Source organism: Mytilus edulis, chromosome 6 (genome assembly GCF_963676685.1).
Source record: "Mytilus edulis chromosome 6, xbMytEdul2.2, whole genome shotgun sequence".
NCBI classification, from domain to species: Eukaryota; Metazoa; Mollusca; class Bivalvia; order Mytilida; family Mytilidae; genus Mytilus; species Mytilus edulis.
Genome location: NC_092349.1, coordinates 51,513,815 through 51,534,757, shown reverse-complemented (window position 1 = coordinate 51,534,757; position 20,943 = coordinate 51,513,815). Strand labels below are relative to the sequence as shown.

At 32.8% G+C, this 20,943-nt stretch overlaps 1 protein-coding gene and 1 long non-coding RNA gene across 8 annotated transcripts in view; one reads left to right on the top strand and one right to left on the bottom strand.

The window, feature by feature from the left end:
- Nucleotides 1-1,137: 1,137 nt before the first annotated feature.
- Nucleotides 1,138-20,943, bottom strand: part of LOC139529122 (E3 ubiquitin-protein ligase Mdm2-like) — a 35,096-nt gene continuing 15,290 nt past the window's right edge. For all 6 annotated transcript variants that reach the window (XM_071325438.1, XM_071325434.1, XM_071325437.1 and 3 more), the window contains 5 exons: nucleotides 14,805-14,931; nucleotides 14,532-14,584; nucleotides 12,680-12,892; nucleotides 4,187-4,267; nucleotides 1,138-1,849 (listed from right to left, as the gene is read on the bottom strand). In XM_071325438.1, coding sequence (XP_071181539.1) covers nucleotides 1,139-1,849; nucleotides 4,187-4,267; nucleotides 12,680-12,892; nucleotides 14,532-14,584; nucleotides 14,805-14,931 — 1,185 coding nt within the window. In that variant the 3' untranslated portion in view covers nucleotide 1,138. The remainder of the gene's footprint in view (nucleotides 1,850-4,186; nucleotides 4,268-12,679; nucleotides 12,893-14,531; nucleotides 14,585-14,804; nucleotides 14,932-20,943) is intronic.
- Nucleotides 4,754-7,208, top strand: LOC139529135 (uncharacterized). 2 transcript variants are annotated; one of them, XR_011665762.1, is made up of 3 exons: nucleotides 4,754-5,800; nucleotides 6,354-6,426; nucleotides 7,051-7,208. It is a non-coding gene; the product is annotated as an uncharacterized lncRNA (long non-coding RNA). The 2 variants fall into 2 exon arrangements; XR_011665761.1 differs by lacking the exon at nucleotides 4,754-5,800 and having other exon boundaries at nucleotides 5,828-6,426.

The window sequence follows — 20,943 nt, the reverse complement described above, 5'->3', positions numbered from 1 at the left end:
CAATGGGTTGTCCAATTTATCTGAAAATTTCAGGGCAGATAGATCTTGACCTGATAAACAAATTAACCCCTATGTCAGATTTGCTCTAAATGCTTTGGTTTTTGAGTTATAAGCCAAAAACTGCATTTTACCCCTATGTTTTATTTTTACCCATGGCGGCCATTTTGGTTGGTTGGCCGGGTCACCAGACACAATTTTAAAACTAGATTCCCCAATGATGGTTGTGGCCAAGTTTAGGCCCAGTAGTTTCAGAGGAGAAGATTTTTGTAAAAGATAACTAAGATTTATGAAAAATGGTTAAAAATTGACTATAAAGGGCAATAACTCCTAAAGGGGTCAACTGACCATTTCAGTCATGTTTACTAATTTTTAGGTCTTACTTTGCTGAACATTTTTGCTGTTTACAGTTTATCTCTACCTATAATAATATTCATGATAATAACCAAAAACAGCAAAATTTCCTTAAAATTTCCAATTCAGGGACAGCAACCCAACAACAGGTTGTTCGATTCATCTGAAAATTTCAGGGCAGATAGATCTTGACCTGATAATCAATTTTACCCCCATGTCAGATTTGCTCTAAATGCTTCAGTTTTTGAGTAATAAGCCAAAAACTGCATTTGACCCCTATGTTCTATTTTTAGCAATGGCGACCATGTTTGTTGATAGATCAAAACTTCAGATACAATTTATAAACTAAATACCCTAAGGAACATTCAGTTAAAGTTTGGAAGTATTTGGCCTAGCAGTTTCAGAGGAGAAGATTCTTGAAATAGTTTACGACGACAGACGACGACAGACGACGACGGACGCCAAGTGATGGCATAAGCTCACTTGGCCCTGTGGGCCATGTGAGCTAAAAAAAAAATGAAATATAATTATTCGTAACAAAACACCACTCACCATGAGCAGGAACATGAATTAAGCTAAAAATGTTACATATCTGAAATATGTAAAAATAAACTTGACACTACGACTGTTGGGTAGAAAGTGAAGGCTTTCAAAATATTTTCCCACACATGAAAATTTTCATGTGACTAAATTAGAAAATTCATACGCATCGTTAATACAAATTTTTCCCCCTATTCGTTGCAACGCGGGAAAATGTAAATATGGCCAGTAAAAAGTATATAAATATTTAGGCAGAATAGTTTTTAATGACCTTTTGAATAGGTCGTCTACAAAGGGGGCATGGTTTTGCAAGTCTTTTCAGTCGCTTGGCACATCTATAACAACATACTTGATGTCCAGTGCAGCCATGAATAATGCTGGCAGTTTTAGGCCGGCTGAAACAGATACAACACTGACCGAGTTGTGATTGAGAATTTTCGAATTCCTTAATGTTTGAACTTTTCTCAAGCTTCAAATCTTTTTGTGGTTTGTCCAATTTATCTATTTTATTTGATATTGTCATTTCATCTTTATTTTTTGCCGATGCTGTTGTTTGAAAGTTTAACAAAGTTCTAAACGATCCTAACGTGGAAGAATTTTCTATCAGTGACGAATATGATTTCAGTTTATTTTCGGCTAAATTTTCTTGACTAGATTGCTGTCTGGACAGAGTACTAATTCCTGAGTCCTCTTCCTCAGCTATTAAATCCTTGTCCGATTCCAATTCTATCGACGTAAGACGGTCTCTTGAAGAACGACGTTGAATTTTTGAAGAGATGTGCGATATGTCACTACATTCAGAAGAAGATAAAAGTGCCTTATCTTTCGAGTTCATTTTTTCCAAACGTCTCTTTCTTGTAGTCTCTGGTAACCAGTTTGGACGTACTTTTTTACAATGTCCGCAGTGACCATTTAAAGGAGAATTTTTTGTATCACATTCTGTACACGTCCATTTATCCTGTAATTCATGTAATTAGAAGATTTGTCATGATATGTTCAATAGTATTTCCCCCAAATTTACCATTTATTTTCCTCAGAGTTCAGTATTTTTGTGATTTTACTCAAGTTAGGAGCCTCTGGCCTTTGCTAGTCTTGTATCATTTTTAATTTTAGTTTCTTGTGTATAATTTGGAGTTTAGTATGATGTCATTATCACTGAACTAGTATACATATTTGTTAAGGGGCCAGCTTAAGTACTCTTCCGGGTGTTGGAGTTTCTCGCTGCATTGAAGACCCATTGGTGGCCTTTGGCTGTTGTCTGCTCTATGGTCGGGTTGTTGTCTCTTTGACACATTCCCCATTTCCATTCTCAATTTTACGTACCGGTAATCATATACTTTAAATATTTAACATGAAATCTTTGGGATATTAATTAATACTGTAGATTCATTATTATTCATTGGATACTAATTTTCATGGATATGGTGGTTATAGGTGAACCACGAAATTAAATGCTCAATGAATGACAAATTTTCATAAGGCTTGCAAGAAGACTTCATCAAAACCACTAAACGAAATGTCCACGAACACGCATGTTTTCCTTCATTCACGAAAATTGGTATCCACAAAATTAAATGAATTCACAGTACTTATTTTGGAAATACTGACAAATGAAAGGACCTACAACAGACAATCGTAACATTTTATGCCACCAGTTTTTATTTCTAATCCATCCATATACCTTTTAAATGTTTAAATAATAACTGAATATATTTGTTTTCACTAAAGTTTCATATCAACATGATCAATATACAATATAAAATTCAAATATCTAATATGTATCATTTTTGGAGATGAAGGGATAAATCATAGTTTTTAGCTACAATGTAGATTTACATCAACAATTTTATCAAATATCATGGTCTGATTTGAAGAATCCCTCAGACTATGAAAAAATGCCTTAAAGAGAACTGCTTAAAGCATGATTTGGATTTATAGATAATGTGAAAGCTAAATTTGTATATAAAAATTTAGTAAATAAAGTTATTGAACTACTACCAACAGTTAAATTTTCGAAATGGGAAGAACTATTGATTATTGATACAACAGAATGGTCAGAATATTTCAGGATAATCAAAAAATCCTGTAAAGATGTTTATTTAAGAACCTTTCAATACAAATTTTTGCATAGAATCATAGCAACTGATACCTTTTTATACAAAATTGAATTAAAAGACTCCAAGATGTGTACTTTTTGTAAACTTGGTGAAGAAACCATTGAACACCTATTTTTTGAATGCCCAATAACTTTTCAATTGTGGTAGTCTTTTTCAAATGTAGTAAATCTTTTTTTTGTAAACTTTGTTCTTAACAAAGAAAATGTGTTTCTTGCTTGCAAACATGAAAGTTTATTACTGAATCTGCTAGTCATAATTACAAAGAATTATATATACAAATGTAAATTAAAATAGAATAAAGAAATACCAATTTCTCGAATATTATATTGCAGAGAAAAATGATAGAGTCCAAGTTTGTGAAAAATTTTGGTCTCCTTTACATGTAATATTTAATTAATTATTAATTGATATAAATGAGATATTTTCTTTTTCTTTTATATATATTACAATGTATTGTGAGCAAAAATTTATCCTTGAGCTTTTGATTTTTTTGTTTGTTCAGTCTTTAAAAATATTTTTTTTTTAAATGTAAGTCAAGATACATATTGTAGCAAAACAAATGAGTGGAGAGTACTTGTATTGTATGAGAGCAAGTCAGAGAGCAAGAGAATATTACCAAATAAAACTTATATGTAACCTTAAATACTATTATTGTAAAAATCAATTTGTCAGTGATATAATTATATACTGAATTATTTTCTATATGTAACTCCTTGATACCATTGTCAGGTGGTATTGTAGGGTACATGTATGTTAAATCCTGACTACTGAAAAACAAATAAAAGATTGAAAAACATATTTACATTTTTTGAGTGCTGCGAGAAAGATATTTCTCCTCACTGGTGAAATATCTGTTTTCAGCAAATGACAGGTTGAAATTTAATTATAAATGAGTATAATCTTGATTTCTTTGTAATTTCCTATTGTGAAGTCCTGAAAAAATGCGACCATGCCTGATGATGTGACGTTAATATCTATAAAAATGTTTAAAAAGGAAGGAAAAAAAACAATTAGAAAAAAGAGCCCACCTCTATAACCCTTGTATAATCATATTTCTCTACTCTCAAAAATTAAATTTAACTATTTAAAAAGCTCAGCAAGCCTTATGCTTTTAATATAAAAATTTAACTGTCTCCAGTGGAGAAATATTGTTAATCCAATATCCAACATTAACTTACCCCATCTGATAATTCTGAATCACTTGAATCAGAATCACCCCAGAATTCCATATCACTATCACCACATATTATCACTACATTCTGAAAAGTATGAAAACAAATTCACTTAAATATTTAGGAAAATACATATGTAATATATTCCTAATTCAATGATTTTGCTAGAGACTTGTAATTTTAACCATTTACAAAAATAATTTTGATCCTGCAAAATTGACTAAAGCCCTCAAAAGCCCGTCCCTAGGATTTTCATGGCATTCCATCAATGCCATAGATTTTTCATGGAAAAAGGATGGAAACGATGTAAAATTTGATGAAATTCCATGAAATTCATGGCAAAAATTGCCATCGTTTTCATATTTTGTATAAAAGAAATTCCATGGAAAGGATGAAAATCTATGGCAATCGATGGCAAAGTTTGGACTTTAACTTTTTGGGGGGATGGTAACGATGGCAAACTTGGACTTTGAAATTTTTAAGGAAGGCAAACGATGGAAAAGCAACACTTAGAAATTTTCTAGGATGAAAACGAAGGCAAATTGGACTTAGAATATTTTGATGATTTGAAACATTATCAATACTCCTGTATGAGAATATTAGGAGGATTCCGCTTAAAAATTGCTGGATCCCCGAGATGGAATCCACCTAAAGATTAAGTTCCTTTAATTTTTTTTTCAAATGAAAAAGTTATCAATACTGATGAGTGTGCATGATAATTATTTGTGCCATAAAGCCAGTATTTGTACCACCCTGAAATCCAACATATATTTGAAGAGTCTTAAAGATTGCATATTAAATTCAATTAAATATAAAATGTGATAGCATTGTTAGGTAATTTATAACTTTATGTTATGTGTTGCTATTTATATACATTTAAACAAATAAAAAGTGACCAGAATATTATATACTTATTTCACTAACAGTAATGAAGACAATAAGTTATTTTTTTAATTTACCAACATAGGAAATGCAGGTTAAATTAATTTATTTTCAAGTACAATTAATTATTAAGTGTATCTCTTTTTAATTAAGTAATAATCATGATACAGTGTGGATAATACACAAATATTATTTCCATGCATTCTCTTTCTTAACAATTAGTGATAGAAATGTTATGTAGGTTTCCCATGTGTTTTCATTTGCCTCTGTGAAATGGACAGGAAATGATATGTTCACATTCATTGACAAGAGTTGGGGCCCAAAGAAGGAGACCATATGGCTTTGTACATTTCTCTTAAATTTCTACAGTCCAAAATATAAAAATAATAGATAAAAATTGGTGAATATTTTTTATTTCTTATTACAATGTATATATATCTAATATTTAAGATTTAGGTAATTAATAGTATAATTAGGGAAACATTTCAAGGAATCAAACAACTCCCTAAACAACCCCAACACTGGTCAGATTCAAAATTTGAACTTGCAGACATTACAAGAAAAGATGTCTTATTTATCTTGACCAAAATATGAATTTTACCATGGATGTAGAGTTGTGGCCTAAAAAGAGCCAAAGTATTCTATCAACATTAAAAAGTGCAGATGTATAATTCTGATGACATAACTATTGGATTTGTGAAGATTGATGTTTTCATATATTTTGGATTAAATCTTCTGGTAAGTACAAATTATGAATATTAGTATTTCAACCTTTTTGAATATTATGAAACTGCTATTTCCTTCAAATAAATTGTGACATATATAAATACCATGTAGGATCAAGAGAATAACTATAAAAGACCATGCAATTTTTGCATAATTACATCATGTACATAATTACTGTGGTATTATGACAAGACTTATATCTTTAAGACAATCTATTTTATAGAATATTATTCGATAGTAGTTTTGACAAAATTGGAGATCTGTAGTATGACTGTCATAATTATATACATGATATATATAGACATCTATTCTGAAAAATCAAAAAGTATTATCTTTTAAGATTAGTACATATGTTCTGAATTATCATGATTATGGATCAAATTTAAGATTTTAAAAATGGCAAGACATACATGTAAATATGGGCCTATGATGTTAAAGTGAAATAAAAGACCAATACTAATCACAGTAAAGAATAACCTATACACTTCATACAGAATATGTAATAATTATTTTGTTTAATTGTAATATTTCTTATATTTTAATTGTTATATGTTTTATATTTCAGAACTGCATGGTGAAACAAAAGAAAATTGTTTTCTGATAGGACTGAAGAATGGACACATTCAATCAGACTTGGAGTAAGTAGTTTTATATGAACGAAATTCTTATGAATGCTTTTTAAGTAATGTTTGCACATATTGGACTTTCAAAACATTTTGGAAAAAAATCAAAAGTTGTAAAACCACCTGTAATATTAATTTTTATATAAACATGATATACATATTTGAAAATTTGGGGTTACAGCCAACAGGTCTTATTTTATTGAAAAAATCCCCAAAACAGGTCATTATAATTATCTGCCCTTGATTTTACAAGGATTCTTTTCTAAAAATATAATTACTTTTTAAAACATGCTTAACATCTTATTTTTCATAGTTTAATTTTATAATTTCGAGTTTTAGATGTTTCTGTTGTATATTGAATGATATATGGTAAAAATAGTAAATTCAATATAAAAAAGAAGATGTGGTATGATTGCCAATATGACAACTATCTAACCAAAATGACACAGACATTAACAACTATAGTTCACCATACAGCCTTCAACAATGAGAAAAGCCCATCAAGTCAATATGTCAAAACGAAGGAAAACCCCACCTACTTGTTTTATTTCACTAGTATATATATATGATTCTGCTATTCGGGTTGTTGTCTCTTTGACACATTCTCCATTTCCATTCTCAATTTTAACTTTTTTTTAGGCATCATACGAAAGAAATGGAAAGTTGTCCACTAGGTCATCAACCATCTGGCGAAGCCAAGTAAGGAACACAAGACAAGATAGACGTCAGATAGCAATAATGAACTTTGAACATTTCCAAAATGTTTAACTTTACATTAAAACATAGTCTAATTTTAAGAGTTTTTATTTTTTTTATCTATTTTGCTAGCAATATATGGCAATGAAACTTTAACGGTGAAGCTTTATTTTGAAAGTAATGAGGTTAATTCAATCTGATGGGAACTCCTGCAGATATTTACTTTCCCAGTGTCCTATTTTAAAAAGGACAAAGGACAAGAATATGTTATTAAACTATACAGAACTATACATGGTAATATTACAGGTCTGCATGTCCATTTGTGAGTGAATACCAGGGAAATGCCATAGATGCCATACTTTCCATGGCAATCTGTAATTGTTGCCATCATTTTCATGGCAACCTGCCATTAATGCCATACTTTTCATAGAGGCCATGTCAACCTGCCATTGATGCCATACTTTCCATGGAAATCATGGCAATTTGCCATTGATGCCATGATTTCCATCCTTTTATGATTTAATGGCAACGATGGAAATACTGAGTATACAATCCCTGTCACTCTTTTTTTCGATGCCATGGAATTCATGAAAACCATGAAAAAGCTCGTTTCAATACTCCATCCTTTTCATGGCAACAATTTTGCCATGGAAATTCCATGGAATGCTATGAAAATCCTAGGGACGGGATTCAATTTAAACCCTCACTCAAATCATCTTTGGTACCTGACTTTATACTGCTTTTTTCATGTCTGGTAAGTGTTTAACCGTTCAAACATTGGAATTTCCAGCAAGCTTTGTTAAAGATTTCTAAAACTAATTCCCATTTTTATGAAAGAAATACTTTCAAAGGGAGATAATTCAATACAAATTTTACACCACTCAAATTTTGTCAAGGTACAATTTATTTTCATATGATGGCTTTAGAGTTCTTTAGTCTTTTAACATGTTTAAAGACACACTATATCATTATTCTTTTTTTCAACTTAATTTTCTAAATTCTATAACAAAATTGCAGTACTCCACCATAAGTTCTCGTAAAACAACAATGGCGGTCACGTCATGGAAGGGTAAACAAGATTTGACTATCATTTCCATGTCACAATCGGGATGGCAATGAATCTATATATAGATGATCATGTGAAAAAACATGTGGTTGCCATGTGACACGTGCGTGATGACTTCAGAGGCGTCTGCACTTACATTGTAGCTAATGTAAACAAAATGGGACACAAGGGAAAAGAACTGACATCTGATCAGAAAAGTTGTCTCTCTGCATTAAATGATGCAGGTTACAGAAAAAGTGATATCTTCATATTGACAGGTATTAAACAGAGTACTGTTTACAGTTTTTTGAAGAGGGATGAGCACCGGGGTGATATGGAAAACATTAAGAGAACAGGCAGACCAAAATCCTTTCATGACCGGGACATGAGAAACTTTCCCGTTGCGTAAAAAAACATCGCCATAAATCTTTTTCTGAAATTACTAATATTTTTAATGAGAGCATTGATCAACCTTTCTCTAAACAAACTGTTGAACATAAACTACATTCTGATGGGTTCCACAAGCGGTCAGTAAAGAAAAAAATTGGTATCCGTGTAGTCAACAAGAAACAAGAGGCTCTCAAGAGCCTGAATCGCTCACCTTAATTCTTTTGGTTAAATCTCTCATCAATGATTATTTTGGCTTTTCAATTTATTTAAATGTTTTTTGGATCGTCCTATTTTCTTCAAAAGCCAAAAAAAATAATCATTTTCTCCTATGTTCTATTTTAGCCATAGGAGCTATGTTTCTTGACATACAAGGAAATAAAATATAAAATTTATACTAGATACTCTGAAACTCATTTAGCCTAAGTTTGGCTGAAATTGATACAGCAGTTTCAAAGGAGAAGATTTTTTAAAGTAAGTCAACATGATGAACAAATTGTGAAAAAAGTCTTTAAAGGGCAATAACTCCTTAAGTGGTCAATTGACAATTTTGGACAATTTGACTTAATTAAAGATCTTACTTTGCTGAACATTATTGCTGTTTACAGTTTATTTCTATCTATAATTATGTTCAAGATAATAAAAAAAAACCAGCAAAATTATCAATTCAGGGGCAGCAACCCAACAACAGGTTGTCTGATTCATCTGAAAATTTCAGGGCAGATAGATCTTGACCTGATCAACAATATTACCCAACGTCAGATTTGCTCTAAATGCTTTGGTTTTTGAGTTATAAGCCAAAAACTGCATTTGACCCCTATGTTCTATTTTTAGCAATGGCGACCATGTTTGTTGATAGATCACAACTTCGGATACAATTTACAAACAAGATACCCTAAGGAACGTTCAGTTAAAGTTTGGAAATATTTGGCCCAGTAGTTTCAGAGGAGAAGATTTTTGTAAAAGATTACTAAGATTTACGAAAAATGGTTAAAAATTGACTATAAAGGGCAATAACTCCTAAAGGGGTCAACTGACCATTTTCGTCATGTTGACTTATTTGTAAATCTTACTTTGCTGAACATTATTCCTGTTTACAGTTTATCTCTATCTATAATAATATTCAAGATAATAACCAAAAACAGCAAAATTTCTTTAAAATTACCAATTCAGGGGCAGTAACCCAACAACAAGTTGTCTGATTCATCTGAAAATTTCAGGGCAGATAGATCTTGACCTGATAAACAATATTATCCCATGTCAGATTTGCTCTAAATGCTTTGGTTTTTGAGTTATAAGCCAAAAACTGCATTTGACCCCTATGTTCTATTTTTAGCAATGGCGACCATGTTTGTTGATAGATCACAACTTCGGATACAATTTACAAACTAGATACCCTAAGGAACATTCAGTTAAAGTTTGGAAATATTTGGCCCAGTAGTTTCAGAGGAGAAGATTTTTGTAAAAGATTACTAAGATTTACGAAAAATGGTTAAAAATTTACTATAAAGGGCAATAACTCCTAAAGGGGTCAACTGACCATTTCCGTCATGTTGACTTATTTGTAAATCTTACTTTGCTGAACATTATTCCTGTTTACAGTTTATCTCTATCTATAATAATATTCAAGATAATAACCAAAAACAGCAAAATTTCCTTAAAATTATCAATTCAGGAGCAGCAACCCAACAACAGGTTGTCTGATTCATCTGAAAATTTCAGGGCAGATAGATCTTGACCTGATAAACAATATTACCCACGTCAGATTTGCTCTAAATGCTTTGGTTTTTGAGTTATAAGCCAAAAACTGCATTTGACCCCTATGTTCTATTTTTAGCAATGGCGACCATGTTTGTTGATAGATCACAACTTCGGATACAATTTACAAACTAGATACCCTAAGGAACATTCAGTTAAAGTTTGGAAATATTTGGCCCAGTAGTTTCAGAGGAGAAGATTTTTGTAAAAGATTACTAAGATTTACGAAAAATGGTTAAAAATTGACTATAAAGGGCAATAACTCCTAAAGGGGTCAACTGACCATTTCCGTCATGTTGACTTATTTGTAAATCTTACTTTGCTGAACATTATTCCTGTTTACAGTTTATCTCTATCTATAATAATATTCAAGATAATAACCAAAAACAGCAAAATTTCTTTAAAATTACCAATTCAGGGGCAGTAACCCAACAACAGTTTGTCTGATTCATCTGAAAATTTCAGGGCAGATAGATCTTGACCTGATAAACAATATTATCCCATGTCAGATTTGCTCTAAATGCTTTGGTTTTTGAGTTATAAGCCAAAAACTGCATTTGACCCCTATGTTCTATTTTTAGCAATGGCGACCATGTTTGTTGATAGATCACAACTTCGGATACAATTTACAAACTAGATACCCTAAGGAACATTCAGTTAAAGTTTGGAAATATTTGGCCCAGTAGTTTCAGAGGAGAAGATTTTTGTAAAAGATTACTAAGATTTACGAAAAATGGTTAAAAATTGACTATAAAGGGCAATAACTCCTAAAGGGGTCAACTGACCATTTCCGTCATGTTGACTTATTTGTAAATCTTACTTTGCTGAACATTATTCCTGTTTACAGTTTATCTCTATCTATAATATTATTCAAGATAATAACCAAAAACAGCAAAATTTCCTTAAAATTACCAATTCAGGGGCAGCAACCCAACAACGGGTTGTCTGATTCATCTGAAAATTTCAGGGCAGATAGATCTTGACCTGACAAACAATAATACCCCCATGTCAGATTTGCTCTAAATGCTTTGGTTTTTGAGTTATAAGCCAAAAACTGCATTTGACCCCTTTGTTCTATTTTTAGCAATGGCGACCATGTTTGTTGATCAAAACTTCGGATACAATTTACAAATTAGATACCCTAAGGAACATTCAGTTAAAGTTTGAAAGTATTTGGCCCAGTAGTTTCAGAGGAGAAGATTCTTGAAATAGTTTACGACGACAGACAACGGACGACGACGGACGCCAAGTGATGGCATAAGCTCACTTGTCCCTTCGGGACAGGTGAGCTAAAAATGAGGGAGATATTGCAGGGGGAATTTTACATAAAACTGTTATTGCACACTGGAGTAAAGTAATCTTCAGCGATGAGTGCAAGGTAGTCATTAGGCAAGATTCTCGTGTCAGTGTTTGGAGAAAGGTCGGAGAAGAGTGGCTGACAGATTGTATTTGCCCTCCATCTCAGCGCAAGTATAGTTTAATGATCTGGGGATGCATCACTTACCATGGTGTCTTAACTATTACCATTGTTGAAGGGAACATAAATGCCTTAAAATACATTGACATTATTGACAATAACTTGTGGCCAGTGGTTGTTCGTCATTTTCCAGATAATAACTATGTTTTTCAAGATGATAATGCCCCCGTCCATCGAGCCCGATCTGTTCAAGATTTTTATTAGGGTAACGGAACTAAATAGCATAAACTGGCCAGATCAGAGTCCCGACCTCAATATTATTGAGAATTGTTGGTGGGTATTAAAAAGGGAACTGCAAAAACGAACTCAGAACATAAATAACACCAAAGACCTGGAACGTGAAATTCATGACATTTTAAGGTAGGATTTTTTTATTTTGTTACTTGTTCAATAGTTCCAAGTTTTTTCATGTGCAGATTTACATTGAATGGCAGCCATTTTGTTTTTACGAATACTTATGGCGGACGACTGTACACTATATTGGTTGTATTTGTATGATCTCTGAAAATGAACTTCAATTGTCCCTTTGAAAGCTAAATCTGTTAGTTTGAACTTTCAAGCTGTGGTGGGTTCCATAAAATTAATAATAATACTTTTAATACCACAACACTAAAATTGGCCTGGAGAAAACACTGCTCTTAAAATGACTAATTGTTTGTGTTGGTAATAATCAGATATTTCCTAGACTTCTTTATAACACAAATTATTTCTATTCTGCTGAAAACCAATTTGATATAAACTGTTACAAGCACACTACTGATCTCTAGTCAAAAGGACCCCCTTAAGATCCAGTATACAGGAGTACTGTAAAATCAACAAAAAAGGGTAGCATATAGATAACCATTCTTAAATAACTGCATATGACCTTAAGGTTGAGTGATGTATGATATCCCTATAAAACTCACAGTATCTGAGATTCCTGATACACTGGCTGTGCTGGATATAATATCATCCTCATCTGAACAGACTTCATACTCGAATGAGATTCTGTCAGCATCAACCTCTACAGACATAACATCCTCAGTACCATTGGTTCCAACCTCTACACCTATAGCATCATCATCATTGTCAGCATCTAGCTCGATGGCTATTATATCTGGTTCAGAATCTCCCCTTTCCTATAATTGATATACACTAGTTTACTATGCTTTCTTAGCTTAATATGTTTTAATGAGGTTTATTGCTATACAGTGTGTTTTCAAAGCACTTCTTTTTTCTTAGTGGATGAACATATATAGGAATGTGAACTTTCAGCCAAAATGGAAAATGCTGGTATTAATGGTTTCCCCACCAACTCTATATAATGTTTATGCCTCGAAAGACCTACTGTAAAAGTTTGGTATTGGGACTATTGGTAGTGAATGACAATAACATTGCAGGTCTCACAATATACACAAGGTTATGACTTTTTCAGTAAAATATGATGATGCCCCCTTTTGTATATGAGCAGTTATTTCATTTGTAAAGGGGCATAACTCTAAAACGGTATAAGTGACTTCACCAAAATTCAAAGTTGATCTTTGTGTTGTGGTAATAAGCATTATGAATAAGTTTCATAACATTTGGTTGTTTCAAATTAATTATTGAAAGTACAGACTGATGGACTAGGGAAAACTTAATGACTCTCTCTGCTACAGCAGGACATAAAAACATTTCCAAAGTAGTATACATGGTCTTTCCTTTAAGATCATTTATAGTTTATGTAAACAAGATGGATAAATCGCAGAAAAGTGCTGTTAACTTTTTCGTAAAAAGTCTACGTCTTAGCGCATCGTCGGAAACGACAAGCGCAGAGGATGATAACACGTAGACCTGCAGACATGTTTGGTCTGAGATTGAACCAAGCGGAGGGATGACATAGCAACGTTACTAGTTAACAACGAACACATCATTGCCTGATATCGTTTCCTGTGACATTAAATACGACTAGTATTTATTATGGAGTGTGATCATTTCTGGGCTAATAAATACCGGTTACAAACTTGGTACAATATTAATTTTATTTTCAAATAAAGAGTTCAAAAGTCCCTGTAGTGCACATATATATCTATTCTAATATGTATACAAGGGCAGTTACTAAAAAAAAAGCCTTTTTTTTTTTTATTTAATATCTAAGAGAAATAAAAGCTTCAGGCCAAATGCAATGGTATATCAATTATGATTTATATTTCAAAGGGGGCATAGTTGGTTAAATTATTTGATCAGGACTTATTTTCGCGAGTTTCAAAGACATTGGTGATGATATAAATTTCACAAAAATCTGGCAACACATGACGGACACCCGGCATTTCTGTCCCCTGCAACGCGTTAAGACAAGTAATAAAAAAATCCCATGTGGAGGCTCAAATTGCGGGAAAGGGGGGGTATCACTTCAGAGCCTATATTTCGAAGTTCCATATGCAAAAGGGCCTTTGTAATGGATCCATTTTGAGATTTCATATTTCAATTGGATGTGAAACTTTAACCTCACATATTACTGTATCTAATGATGGTAGTTACGAGAAAACAACAAAATTCTGATAGAAACTTATATATTGAGGGGTATTTTGAAATTAAACAAAAATATAGCCATTGTTGGATTGTAGGGGAAGTACACATGTATACAGGAAAAACGTCAGAAAAAAAAAGTGCATAAAAGGTCCTAAAATTTTTTTAAAACAGTTTCCCATCCACATCATTTTAACCCTGGCTACGCCACTGATTTATCTACATATCATGTTCAAAACAACAACATGTAAATTTGTGATTTTTACTTACAGAAACCCATCTATGTCTTCTCCTACCAGTAGATGCAGCTGACAAGTTTTGTGCTAAAATGAATAGAAATACTCATAAAAATATTAAGTCAACTCTAAAACAAGGATGCACATGCTGTCATGCTAAACAAACCAAACTCAATGTACACAACATCTTGCCAATGCTGAAACATGTCAAAAGCTTATCGAATTTGTACCAACATGTTATTTAGAGTTGTTGCCCATTTAATTTTAACATACAAAACTGTAATAATTATATACTTTCCATGTTTACCTCTGTTAGAACTCGTGTCTGATGTTTGACCTTCGAAACTATTTTGTTTTTTCTGCTGTTCCCCTGTCTGTGTACTGGGACTATGTACGAGTATGTCAATCAACTTTGGACAAGAAACAGTCACTATCTGAAAAATATAAAGCAATTGTTTTGAAAACAATTGTTAGGCAGTCTTTCCCCTCTGATGAATGGATAATTGGGTTTTTTTATTGATTGATTTGGAAAAAAGGGGGGGGGGTATTAATTTTGTTTGTTTGTTTGTTTTTGTAAAGGGTCTATATTATTATGTTACCGGAGAAGTTTCATGCTTAGTTTGGAAAGTTTTTCTTTTATTTTAGATACAGCGCGCGCGCAATATTGAGGAGACATCACGTGACGCGGGTTTATATTAAGAAAAACTTAGTCTTTTAATTTCTTTTTAGGTCGGGACCTTGAACAGACAACATGTCTAGAGATGGAATGTACACAATGTAATTTCTTTTGTCATTGTAGGAAATTGACATTTTGATCACAGTTCTCCAGCAGTGCATGTTTTGGATTTAATCGATCCGGTGTAACTTTAAAACACATTTAATGATTATTTTTTAATATGTCCATTTTTCAGCACCTGTTTGTAACACAGATTAGTATTTCAATCTCGGAGCGGACATTTTATTGTAGGTTTTTACTGAGATTTACGGACCTAGCAAGCGATTTTTACGGCATTGCCATTTCTTTTTTCTAGGAAAAGTCTTGAGAGATATCTGCAAAAAGTTTTTTTATGAACCTTCAGTACATGTATGCCCTGCTGACTGCAAATTTTCAGGTCGATTGGACTTGTAGTTTCAGAGAATATGTGGATTTTTATTCAGAAAAGACGTAAGAACAATAATAAAATAAAAATTTTCTTGAATAATTGAGAGTTTGTTCCTTCAATAAACTGTCATAAATAGACAGTCATACATATTGATTGATTGATTAGTTGGTTGATTGATTGGTTGGTTGGTTTGTTGGTTGGTTGATTAAACACGTTTGATAGGGTCACTTAGAACAAGGGAAAAAAACCTCAAGAGACCTTGCATCCCGTATTAAACGCATGACACAGAAACATACATTAAGTGATTGATTGGTTGGTTGGTTGGTTGGTTAAACACGTTGGTTAAACATGTTGGTTAAACACGTTGGTTAAACACGTTGGCTGGTTAAACACGTTGGATAGGCTCAATTTAAACAAGCGAGAAAAAAAACCATCTTGGATCCCGTTTTTAACACATGAAACGGAAACATGCATTGATTGGTTGATTGGTTGGTTGGTTGGTTGGTTGGTTAAACACGTTGGTTAAACACGTTGGCTGGTTAAACACGTTTGATAGGCTCAATTTAAACAAGCGGAAAAAAAACATCTTGGATCCCGTATTTAACACATGAAACGGAAACATGCATTGATTTATTGGTTGGTTGGTTGGTTGGTTGGTTAAACATGTTGGTTAAAAAATGTTGGTTAAACACGTAGTTTAAACACGTTGGCTGGTTAAACACGTTTGATAGGCTCAATTTTAACAAGCGAAAAAAAACCATCTCGGATCCCGTATTTAACACATGAAACGGAAACATGCATTGATTGATTGGTTGGTTGGTTGGTTGGTTGGTTGGTTTGTTAAACACGTTGGTTAAACACATTGGATAGGCTATAATTGGATCCCGTATTTAACACATGAAACGGAAACATGCATTTATTGATTGATTGGTTGGTTGGTTGGTTGGTTGATTGGTTTGTTGGTTAAACACGTTGGTTAAACATATTGGTTAAACACGTTGGTTAAACATATTGGTTAAACACGTTGGCTGGTTAAACACGTTGGATAGGCTCAATTTAAACAAGCGAAAAAAAAAAACATCTTGCATCCCGTATTTAACACATGAAACGGAAACATGCATTGATTGATTGATTGATTGGTTAGGTGGTTGGTTGGTTAAACACGTTGGTTAAACACGTTGGCTGGTTAAACACGTTAGATAGGCTCAATTTAAACGAGCGAGAAAAAAAAAACATCTTGGATCCCGTTTTTAACACATGAAACGGAAACATGCATTGATTGGTTGATTGGTTGGTTGGTTGGTTGGTTGGTTGGTTGGTTGGTTTGTTGGTTGGTTGGTTAAACACGTTGGTTAAACATGTTGGTTAAACACGTTGGTTAAACATATTGGTTAAACATGTTGGTTAAACACGTTTGATAGGCTCAATTAAAACAAGCGAAAAAAAAAGAGACCTTGAATCCCGTATCAAACACATGAAACGGAAACATTGATTGATTGATTGATTGATTGATTGATTGATTGATTGTTTGATTGATTGGTTGGTTGGTTGGTTGGTTGGTTGGTTGGTTGGTTGAAATTCAAACACACATAAAACTGTTTAAATAGTGCCAAAACCACATAATTTGATGACCTTGACCTTTGACCTTGTGACCTTCGTCAAGGTCATTGCTCCACAAGGTCATTGCAAAAGACCCTATGGGTCAAGGACCTTTTGTTTAAGAGTTTTGCCTAAAAATGGCTTTTTAAAAACCATCGATGGGAATTATGTCCCTTACATGATGGTAAAATCAATATAGTCATAATGTAAAAAAGTTGCCCCTTGAAGTACTTAACATTTTTCACTGCTTAAATTTTCTGTAACTATAACCATTCAAGAATTATAGGGAAATCAAAGACATATGAAAATCTAAAATTTGACCTTGACCTTTGACCTTGACCTTTGACCTTGACCTAATTTTCTAAGTTAGGAATCAGGGGACTCAAATAAAAACATTCCAGGGTTATACGGTTAACGGTTTATGAGTTAAAAAAACATACCGACAAATTTATTCCGTAAAGATAGATAACTCCTATAAAATTTCATCGAATCGCTTCGATCCAAATACGCCAAAAATTACTGAGGATGTAACGAACAATTTGTAAAAGGAATTTTGTCGCTATCTTTTTTAGTTACAAAGGAGATGCGCACAGATGAAAAACAGTGAACAGGGAGATAACTCTTACAAAGAAAATGGTTCGCCTTAGCAGGGTAAAATTGAAAAGCGCATAAACTGTACGATACCATATGAGAAACATCAAAGCGACATATTGCGAAACAAACATTTATCGCAAGAACAAAATTTGGCGGAAAAAAAAAAAAATAATAATCAGAAGAAAAACAATAAGTCTTTCCACAGAAAAGTGGAAAGACTTAATAAACAACTTTTTTCATAAAATACTGACGAGAATAACCATGATAACTAATTATATAAATTAAGAGTGTGGAAACTAAACAAGAGGCTCTCAAGAGCCTGAATCGCTCACCTTAATTCTTTTGGTTAAATCTCTCATCAATGATTATTTTGGCTTTTCAATTTATTTAAATGTTTTTTGGATCGTCCTATTTTCTTCAAAAGCCAAAAAAAATAATCATTTTCTCCTATGTTCTATTTTAGCTTTAGGAGCTATGTTTCTTGACATACAAGGAAATAAAATATAAAATTTATACTAGATACTCTGAAACTCATTTAGCCTAAGTTAAGCTGAAATTGATACAGCAGTTTCAAAGGAGAAGATTTTTTAAAGTATGTCAACATGATGAACAAATTGTGAAAAAAGTCTTTAAAGGGCAATAACTTCTTAAGGGGTCAATTGACAATTTTGGTCAAATTGACTTAATTGAAGATCTTACTTTGCTGAACATTATTGCTGTTTACAGTTTATTTCTATCTATAATTATATTCAAGATAATAAACAAAAACAGCAAAATTTCCTTAAAATTATCAATTCAGGGGCAGCAACCCAACAACAGGTTGTCTGATTCATCTGAAAATTTCCGGGCAGATAGATCTTGACCTGATAAACAATAATACCCCATGTCAGATTTGCTCTAAATGCTTTGGTTTTTGAGTTATAAGCCAAAAACTGCATTTGACCCCTATGTTCTATTTTTAGCAATGGCGACCATGTTTGTTGATAGATCATAACTTCGGATACAATTTACAAACTAGATACCCTAAGGAACATTCAGTTAAAGTTTGGAAGTATTTGACCCAGTAGTTTCAGAGGAGAAGATTTTTGTAAAAGATTATTAAGATTTACGAAAAATGGTTAAAAATTGACTATAAAGGGCAATAACTCCTAAAGGGGTCAACTAACAATTTCCGTCATGCAGACTTATTTGTAAATCTTACTTTGCTTAACATTATTCCTGTTTACAGTTTATCTCTATCTATAATAATATTCAAGATAATAACCAAAAACAGCAAAATTTCCTTAAAATTACCAATTCAGGGGCAGCAACCCAACAACAGGTTGTCTGATTCATCTGAAAATTTCAGGGCAGATAGATCTTGACCTGATTAACAATATTACCCCATGTCAGATTTGCTCTAAATGCTTTGGTTTTTGAGTTATAAGCCAAAACTGCATTTGACCCCTATGTTCTATTTTTAGCAATGGCGACCATGTTTGTTGATAGATCATAACTTCGGATACAATTTACATACTAGATACCCTAAGGAACATTCAGTTAAAGTTTGGAAGTATTTGGCCCAGTAGTTTCAGAGGAGAAGATTTTTGTAAAAGATTACTAAGATTTACGAAAAATGGTTAAAAATTGACTATAAAGGGCAATAACTCCTAAAGGGGTCAACTGATCATTTCCGTCATGTTGACTTATTTGTAAATCTTACTTTGCTGAACATTATTGCTGTTTACAGTTTATCTCTATCTATAATAATATTCAAGATAATAACCAAAAACAGCAAAATTTCTTTAAAATTACCAATTCAGGGGCAGTAACCCAACAACAGGTTGTCTGATTCATCTGAAAATTTCAGGGCAGATAGATCTTGACCTGATAAACAATATTATCCCATGTCAGATTTGCTCTAAATGCTTTGGTTTTTGAGTTATAAGCCAAAAACTGCATTTGACCCCTATGTTCTATTTTTAGCAATGGCGACCATGTTTGTTGATAAATCACAACTTCGGATACAATTTACAAACTAGATACCATAAGGAACATTCAGTTAAAGTTTGGAAGTATTTGGCCCAGTAGTTTCAGAGGAGAAGATTTTTGTAAAAGATTACTAAGATTTACGAAAAATGGTTAAAAATTGACTATAAAGGGCAATAACTCCTAAAGGGGTCAACTGACCATTTCCGTCATGTTGACTTATTTGTAAATCTTACTTTGCTGAACATTATTCCTGTTTACAGTTTATCTCTATCTATAATAATATTCAAGATAATAACCAAAAACAGCAAAATTTCCTTAAAATTACCAATTCAGGGGCAGCAACCCAACAACAGGTTGTCTGATTCATCTGAAAATTTCAGGGCAGATAGATCTTGACCTGATAAACAATATTACCCCATGTCAGATTTGCTCTAAATGTTTTGGTTTTTGAGTTATAAGCCAAAAACTGCATTTGACCCCTATGTTCTATTTTTAGCAATGGCGACCATGTTTGTTGATAGATCATAACTTCTGATACAATTTACAAACTAGATACCCTAAGGAACATTCAATTAAAGTTTGGAAGTATTTGGCCCAGTAGTTTCAGAGGAGAAGATTTTTGTAAAAGATTACTAAGATTTACGAAAAATGGTTAAAAATTGACTATAAAGGGCAATAACTCCTAAAGGGGTCAACTGACCATTTCCGTCATGTTGACTTATTTGTAAATCTTACTCTGCTGAACATTATTCCTGTTTACAGTTTATCTCTATCTATAATAATATTCAAGATAATAACCAAAAACAGCAAAATTTCCTTAAAATTACCAATTCAGGGGCAGCAACCCAACAACGGGTTGTCTGATTCATCTGAAAATTTCAGGGCAGATAGATCTTGACCTGTTAAACAATAATACCCCATGTCAGATTTGCTCTAAATGCTTTGGTTTTTGAGTTATAAGCCAAAAACTGCATTTGACCCCTATGTTCTATTTTTAGCAATGGCGACCATGTTTGTTGATAGATCAAAACTTCGGATACAATTTATAAAATAGATACCCTAAGGAACATTCAGTTAAAGTTTGAAAGTATTTGGCCCAGTAGTTACAGAGGAGAAGATTCTTGAAATAGTTTACGACGACAGATGACGGACGACAGACGACGGACGACGACGGACGCC